Genomic DNA, 8659 nt, shown 5'->3' with positions numbered 1-8659 from the left:
TGGAACAGAATGGAGAGCCCAGAAGTAAATCCACGCATATACAGTCAACTAATTTATGACACAGGACTATACAATAGGGAAAGGACAGTTTTTTCAGTAAATAGTGCTGGGAAAATTGAACAGCCACACACACACAAGAATGAAAATGGACCCCTATCTTACACCAGACACAAAAGTTAACTCGCAGTGGATTAAAGACTTGAATGTAACACCTGAGGCCATAAAAGTCCTAGAAGATGACATAAGCAGTAAGCATCTTGACTAGGTCTTGGTGGTGATTTTTCTGAATCTGACACCACAAACAAAAGCAACAAAGCAGAAATAAACCAGTACGACTATATATCAGCATCTGAAGCTCTCCTGTGAGCTCTTCTAAGGCCTTAGCTTTAGTTCTCTCGCACTCTCTGTTCATTCGGCAAATATATATTGTATACTCAATATGCCATGCCCTGTTCTAAGTGTCCCTCTGTGGTGTAGTGTCCAGTCTGGATCCCCAGGCAGATTGGGAACACCATCAAGAGGGAATCTTTATGTACTTGGCCTCCAACACGGGGCCTGTGCATGGTGGATCCTCAAGAAAAAGTCAACCTACTGAATGGGAGAAAATAATTGTATATCTTACATCTGATAAGGGGCTGAAATCCAAACTACATAAGGAACTCACACGACTCAGTAGTAACAAAAATCTCATTAAATAACGGGCAGATCTGAATAGACATTTTTCCAAAGAAGACTTACAGATGACCGACAGGCACGTGTAAAGAGACTCTATATCATGAATCGTCAGCAAAATGCAAACCCAAACCACAATGAGATATCACCTGACACCTGTTAGAACAGCTATCATCAAAAAGATAAGAAATAACAAGTGTTGGGGCACCTGGGTGGCTCAGTCGGTTAAGCGTCTGACTTCAGCTCGGGTCATGATACAACCTCTTGGTTGCAAGAGGTGGGGGATGGGGATGGGAGAAATAGGTGAATAGTTTTCTTTCTTTCTTTTTTTTTTTTTTTTTTAATTTTTTTTTAACGTTTTATTATTTATTTTTGAGATAGAGAGAGACAGAGCATGAATGGGGGAGGGGCAGAGAGAGAGGGAGACACAGAATCGGAAGCAGGCTCCAGGCTCCGAGCCGTCAGCCCAGAGCCCGACGCGGGGCTCGAACTCGCGGACCGCGAGATTGTGACCTGAGCCGAAGTCGGACGCTTAACCGACTGAGCCACCCAGGCGCCCCGAACAGTTTTCTTTCTAACTTAAATAAATTGAATTAAAATTTTTATTTTATTTTTTTTATGTTTATTTTTGAGAGAGAGAGAGAGAGAGAGAGAGAGACAGAGCACAAGTGGGGGAGGGGCAGAGAGAGAGGGAGACACAGAACCTGAAGCAAGCTCCAGGCTCCCAGCTCTCAGCACAGAGCCCAATGCAGGGCTCGAACCCATGAACGGCGAGATCATGACCTGAGCCGAAGTCAGATGCTTAAACGACTGAGCCACCCGGGGCAAAAAGAATGGCAAAGAGACATAAATAGGTATGGACGATGAAATATGGATGTCCAATGAACATTTTAAAAGATGCTCAGTCTCATTTGTGATAAACTGAATGCAAATTAAAATCACAATGCAACACCATTTCACACCTCACAGTTGGGCAAACTTAAAAGCAGCAATAAAGGGGCACCTGTGTGGCTCAGTTGGTTAAGTGGCCAACTTCAGCTCCGGTCATGATCTTGCTATGAGTTTGAGCTCCACATCGGGCTCTCTGCCGTCAGCACAGAGCCTGCTTTAGATCCTCTGTCTCCCGATCTCTCCCCTTCTCTCTCCCTCTCTCTCTGTCTTTCTCTGTCTCTCTCTCTCAAAAATAAATAAATAGACTTTAAAAAACACAATTAAAAAGTTGACTCAGCTGTGGAACAACAGGAACCGTCATTCCCTATTAATGAGAATATCAACTCTTTGTGGTTACATAGTATAGCTGGACCATTACATATCCTATGTTTCATTAACTCTTATCCAAGGCATAGAGCAGATAAATGTGAACCACTTCCATAAAAGCAAAGAATGAGTAACACTCAAATATCCATTAACAATAGATTGGATAGATTTTGAAATTTTTTTTGATTTTCGAATATTTGAAGGATGGATTGCTAAATACTAAAAACAAATCAATTGCATGCATCAACATGGGTGAATTTCAGGAACCAATATTGAACACAAAGTAAAAATGACATCGCAAATGAATAATCACTGTGATTCTACTCACATAGAGGGCTAAAAGGAAAACCAATGTATTGTTTAGGAATACATATGTATGTGAAAATCTAATGAAAGCAAGGGAATGTCATAGAGTTGAGATACACAGAGGAATTATAATGTTCTATTTCTGAAGCCAGATGCTGAGAATAAAGGCATTTGTTTTAGTATTGTTCTATACACACACACACACACACGAAGTAGGCTTCATTTATTTTTGTTGATTCGTCATAGTCTCCCTTACTAGACTCAAGCTCCAGGGGATCTGGGACTATGTCATGTTCATGGCTCTATCCCCTAGAGCATCCTCATATAGAAAAGCACTCAACAATTTTTTAAAATTTTGAGGTGGATACTAATATGGCTCCTGACTCAGAGATGAGAAACCCGAGGCCCAGAGAGGTTAATATGCCCAAGGATCAAGAGCCTGGAGGTGGCAGAGCTGGGATTTGAACCCAGGTCTGACCAGTTCCAGAGCCCATATTCTTCCCTAGAAGAAGTTGGCTTGTTCTGATGAGTACTTTCCTTCCTCCCTCCCCTGTTATCAGCTGGCCATTCAATGCCACCTGTGTGGCCACAGGTTGGAGGGAACCTTGGGTCTTACTGTTGGCTGTTACTTCCCATGTGCAGCAGGTGGGGGCCATGGCCTTGGACCATGAGAGAGCTGACGTTCTACCACCTGTTCTAGGAATGGGGCCCAATCTGCCCTTCCTCCCACGTATCCTTTCTGCCCTATATTAGAGCCCCCAGGCTAAGCGTGTCTTTCCTATCATCTCAGACCTCATGATGCTCCGGCTGCTGAGTTCCCTCCTACTTGTGGCCCTTGGTAAGACCCCAGCCTGTGCTGCACTGGGCTAGGAGCCTTTGAAATCTGTCACTCACCTCAGGTCTCATGAACCCAACACCTGGTTCCACAGGAGGGGGGGGGGGTCTCCGCTTATACCTGGGTATGATTGTAGGGGCTTCAAATTTGGTGGGGGGCAGGAGAATGGAGGGGGAGCCATGGATAGATGAGCTCGGGAGAAAGACTGGTGTACCCAAAGCACTGTGGTGGGACTCATCAGGGGGGACGGTAAAAAAGTCTAGTCATGAGGAGTTTGGACTCTGTGGTTAGACTGCTTGGGTTGGAATTTCTGTTCCTCTGCTTAGCCCTCCAACTCTCCTCTCCCTCCCCCAACCCCACTCCGTATCCTGTGGTCTAGCCTTTTCCTAATGTCTCTGCCATATTATATTCCAGCTCAGGGCCACCTCCTCCAAGCTGCCTCCCTTGACTGACAGTAATAGTGACAGATAATGTTTATTGAGCGCTTACTATATACCAGGGAGAATGCTAAGGATTTTTTCTCATATTATCTCCCATAAGCCTTACAACAGGCTCGTGTGATCAGTTCTATTATTATCCCCATTTTACAGATGGACCCTCAGAGAAGTAAAGAACCCCCCCCCCCAGAACTAGGAGCAGAGCTGCATTTTGAACCCAGGCAGTCTTACTCCAAAGCCACCACTTTTCATGACAACAAGCTATCACTTCTTAAGAGTTCATTGGGCACCAGGCACTGTTCTAAGTGCATCAGCCCCTTCAATCGTGCCATGGAAGGAGGTCACGTCTCCATCCCTAGACTCTTGGGACTCTGGAGGCCCCTATTCTAGCCCAGATGTTCACTGTTCATAGGTGGCTATGGAGGTCCAGAGAGGGGGAAGCACTTACACCAGGTCACACAGCCAGCTTGTGGTGCATCTAGAATCTGGACCCGGGCCTCTTTGCTTTGGGGGACTCTCTGGCTCACTGATGCCTGCACTCTCCTTTCCAGCCTCGGGCTGTGGCCGACCTTCCTACCAGCCCTCCTCCCGTGTTGTCAACGGTGAGGACGCAGCCCCCTACAGCTGGCCCTGGCAGGTAAGACCAATGCCAGCTGCGCTATTTCTCACCGTGGGCTCTGCACTCTGTTCTGATTGCGGGGCATTCGGTCTCGACCCCACTGCTTTGCTTCCGGTAACCTCTTCAGCTCGCCAAGGCCAGGAAACCCTTGGACAGTCCACTTCGCGGGGAAGTCTTGCCCATTCGACCTGTGACCCTCCCTGGACTGTTTGCATGTTAAAAGTGGAATCTGGAGAGAAGGAAATGTTTGGCCCAAGGGTTGGTGCACTAACAGTGGAATTTCGGGCACTGTGTTTAGGGATGGAGGTTTTGGGGTCCTCGTTACTAGACTCCTCGAATTACACAGCAGGGTTATAAGGTCTGAGAGCACTAAAGGAAGGAAGGGCTTTAGAGAGGTCAGTGAGGCACAGAGGGCTAGACCTGCTTCGGTGACACGGTAGTCACTAGCCACATGTCTTTATTTAATTTTAAATTAATTACAATTAAACAATGTTAAAAATTCAGTTGTTCCATGCTAGCCACATTCAAATTCTCAACGGCCACATATGGCTAGCGGCCACCACGTTGGACGGCCGAGGCAGAGAACATTCCCACCGTCACAGAAAGTTCTCTTGGATGGCACTGGTCTACAGCATCGTCAGCTAACTTGTTCTGGGAAGAACCAGGGAGTAAAATATTTTAGCTTGTGTCAGCCATGTGGTTTCTATTGCAGTGACTTAATTCTGCCATTGTGGTATGAAAACAGCCATAGATGATACAGTCATGTGGGTTGAACACTGCACATTTCTGGAGGAGGCCACTCTGCATGAGTGATGCCCTCTAGAGTTGTCCAGTGCACAACCTATACAGTCATGGATATCAGCCCTCACTGTAGGGCCCAGACCACTTAGGCTCCTCCCTCCTTGTCGCCAGGTCTCCCTGCAGTACGAGAAGAGTGGAGCCTTCCACCACACGTGTGGCGGCAGCCTTATCGCCCCCGACTGGGTCATGACTGCGGGCCACTGCATCTCGTAAGTGTTTTTACTTGCCCCCGTCCCTGCATGAGAACCGGGCAGGTGGTGCGTAGCTGTGGGAGGGGAGGGAAGGAGCCCAGTCGGGCCCAGACTGACCTGACCTCCTCCACTGGCAGGAGCTCCTTGACCTACCAGGTTGTGTTGGGCGAATATAACCGGGCTGAGGAGGAAGGCTCCGAACAGGTGATCCCCATCAATGCTGGGGACCTCTTCGTGCACCCACTCTGGAACCCCAACTGCGTAGCCTGTGGGTGAGTGGACTCTCAGGCCTGGGACCCAGAGGTTACTGGTCCCTCTGTGACCCAAAGATAATTCTGAAGAGACCCCCAGTGACAGCGGGGCTGGGTCCAGCAGCCTGGGCCCACGTCCCACACACTGAGGGTCAGAGCCAGGAGAGCCTCGAAGGAGCATCTGCCCGAAACTCCTCTCCCTGCGGAAGGACAGCAGGGCTCAGGGAGGGCCAGGAACTCCCCCAAGGCCACTTGGCTGGTTGGCTTGAACCCAGATCTCCTCTGGCACCCCCGCTCCCAAATCTAAGGGTTCCTCCGTTCGACAGACATTTGTCCAGTGCAGCCTGGGTTCCCAGCACTGTGGGAAAAAGGAGGAGCACTGGACCCAGAGTCAGCCTCCAGCACTAAGTTGCCGTGTGCCTTGGGCAAGTCACTGCCCTTCTCTGGGCCTCAATTATACCATATGTTGAGGGTGACTTTCCTGGCTTCCTGAGTGGTTTGAAGGACAGGGAGGCAATCACCGGGTGAGAACACTGAAGCAGGGCTTCCCAAGGCCCTCAAGCACGTACAAAATCATGTGTCTGCGGGGCCCAGCATTTTTCTGGTGAGGGTCAAAGAAGGGGGCAGAACCCTTGAAAGTGCGGTGTAGGAGAGAAGGGCCATGATGATCGTGACCTCGACCCATCCTCACGGGACTCCTGCGGTACGTGGAGAGGAAAGGGGACCCCAGGTACGATGCTTCGAGTGACAAGCAAGCAGAGGAAGACCCAGAACAGGGGTTCTTGAAGGGTGGTCCCCAGGCCATCAGCATCGCCTGGGAACTTGTTGGCAATGTGAGTCCTTGGGCCCCACCCCCGGACCCACTGCCTCAAGAACCCTGGGGTGGGCCCCAGCAACCCATGTTTTAACAAGCCCTCCGTGATCCTGGTGCAGCTGAAGTGTAAGGACCATGGTATAAGAGCCGAGGACAGCTAGGAAGGCCGAGGGTCAGCATGGGTGCCGGGAGCAGGGGGCGGGGGGCGGGGAGCCTCCTAAAGTTGCTCAGCCCTAAGAACGCCTGTGATTTGGAGGAAAAGGAGCAGCGGGGGCATCCTGGAGGCGAACTCTCTGTTGCAAAGGCTGAGAGGTGGGGCTTGGTCTGGCTGGAGGACCAGGCTCCCCTGACTCTTTCCTCTTCCCCAGCAATGACATCGCTCTCATCAAGCTGTCGCGCAGTGCCCAGCTGGGAGGCACGGTCCAGCTCGCCTGCCTCCCTCCCGCTGGTGACATCCTGCCCAACGGGGCTCCCTGCTACATCAGCGGCTGGGGCCGGCTCCACAGTGCGTGCCGAACCCTCCCACTGGCCACAGGGACTGGGGGCCGGGGGTCGAAGGCAACCACGACACATCCTTGCACTTGTCCTCCTTCGGGGGCACCTCCCTCCTGCCCCCCTCCACCCCATCCTCCCAAACACAAATGTGTTCACCTGAGCATTTTCCAGCGTCTCCTGTGTGCCAGGTGCCGGGGGTGTTATGGTGGACAAAGCAGGCAGGACCCTCTGGTGGGAGGCGAGTCCCCATCGGGCTAGAAGGGTTGCCTCCCTCAACCTCCCCCACCCCACCCCGGGGCTCCCAGCCCTGACTCCCGGGCCCCAGCCCCAGCCCTGCACCCCACGCCACCCCACTCAGGGCGGTCTCTCCCGCAGCTGGTGGGCCCCTCCCGGACAAGCTGCAGCAGGCGCTGCTGCCCGTGGTCGACTATGACCACTGCTCCAAGTTGGACTGGTGGGGCAGCTCCGTGAAGAAGACCATGGTGTGTGCGGGTGGGGACATCCTCTCCGGCTGCAACGTGAGTCAGCTCGAACTGCGGGGCCCGGGGGTGTCTCTGCCATCTGCCGGGGGGAGGGGCGGAGAAATCCCACCTGCTGGCCCCGTTCCGCCTCCAGGCCAGGCAGGACTTGGAGGAAGTCAGTGGGGGCCAGACACACCACCCTGGCCTCTGGCTTCCCGTCCCAGCTCACGCTGTCTTGACCTGGGGCAAATCACTTGACCCGGTCCTCAGGCTTTCCCATCAGCCCGGTAAGGGATATTGACACTGTGATCTCTAAAGGCACCTTCAACTCCATGGTCCTGAAGTTACGATAAATCAGTCCTATCGTTGTGTTATAAGTGAGGATGAATACTGTTATGGTAACTATCTATCGTGGTAATACTATGGGAACTACCCTTTGTTGATTGCTTTCTCTCTGCTAGGGGTTGTGCTAAGATCATATATTTATCATCTCGCTTAATTCCTACAAGATCCGGTAGGACAGATGTTAGTCTGTTACAAACAGGCCAGCTGGGGCTTGGGGAGGTCAAGTAACACAGGGGTTTCTCAGAATCCCCAGAGGCACAACCAATTCCTTCAATCCCACACATGGCGGCTCAACTCCCCACCGCTCTCTGGCAATTCCAGGGTGACTCTGGAGGACCCCTTAACTGCCCCACAGCAGACGGCTCCTGGCAGGTCCACGGTGTGACCAGCTTCGTTTCTGCCTTCGGCTGCAACACCATCAAGAAGCCCACGGTGTTCACACGAGTCTCGGCCTTCAATGACTGGATCGAGGAGGTGAGCGGGACGGGCGGAGCAGGAGGGCCCCCATGCTGGCTCTTCTGAGATGTTGAGAGGTGCCGGGGCTGAGCGGGGACAGCAGATCCTGAGGAGGGGCTGAAAGGATCCCAGAAGGTCAGGAGTGGAGGGGCCCCTGGGCACATTCCAGAGGGCCTGGGGGATGTTCTCTGCTCTGGTGTGGCCCCAAGGACCTCAGTGTCTCTGAACTACAGATGAACTTCCTTATCTCAACAAGTGTTTGTGAGATACAGGTCTTTGCTTGTGCTGAAAGATAGAGTGATGTGTCAAAGGGCTGCTTGCGGTGAAGAAATGATCACATGAGCAATCATCATGAAACATGGGGAGAGCTGTGACTGGATGTTCAGGCCCCAGTGAAAGCACAAACCTTATCTGGAATGAGCGGTCAGGGAGGGCTAATAATGTTCATGATAACATTTATAAACTACTTAAACATCCTTAGTTAGTAGTTTCATCAACCCCCCCCCCCATGAGATGAGTACTAAGATTACTCCCATTATACAGACGAAAACACTGAGGCTCAGAGAGGTCAAGTCACTCTCCTCACACAGCTAATGGTGGCATGGCTGGAAATTGAACCCGGTTCCATATGGCTTCAGAATCTGTGCTCCTAACTAGACTATGCTGAATCTCCTCCCTTTTTCTATGGCTTTTTTTTCTAGGTCATGTCAAGCCACTAG

At 51.2% G+C, this 8659-nt stretch overlaps 1 protein-coding gene across 1 annotated transcript; it reads left to right on the top strand.

The window, feature by feature from the left end:
• The first annotated feature begins 2845 nt into the window (after positions 1-2845).
• On the top strand, positions 2846-8659 carry LOC132673639 (chymotrypsin-like elastase family member 3B). The gene is made up of 8 exons (XM_060626372.3): positions 2846-3073; positions 4059-4144; positions 5039-5136; positions 5256-5390; positions 6552-6688; positions 7054-7196; positions 7806-7958; positions 8642-8659. The coding sequence occupies exons 1-8, from the start codon at positions 3031-3033 to the stop codon at positions 8657-8659; spliced, it is 813 nt and encodes a 270-aa protein (XP_060482355.2). The 5' UTR covers positions 2846-3030.

Source organism: Panthera onca, chromosome C1 (genome assembly GCF_046562875.1).
Source record: "Panthera onca isolate mPanOnc1 chromosome C1, mPanOnc1 haplotype 2, whole genome shotgun sequence".
In the NCBI taxonomy this organism is placed as follows: domain Eukaryota; kingdom Metazoa; phylum Chordata; class Mammalia; order Carnivora; family Felidae; genus Panthera; species Panthera onca.
Note: the sequence above shows the minus strand (reverse complement) of the source record. Positions and strands in the feature narration are given on the sequence as shown.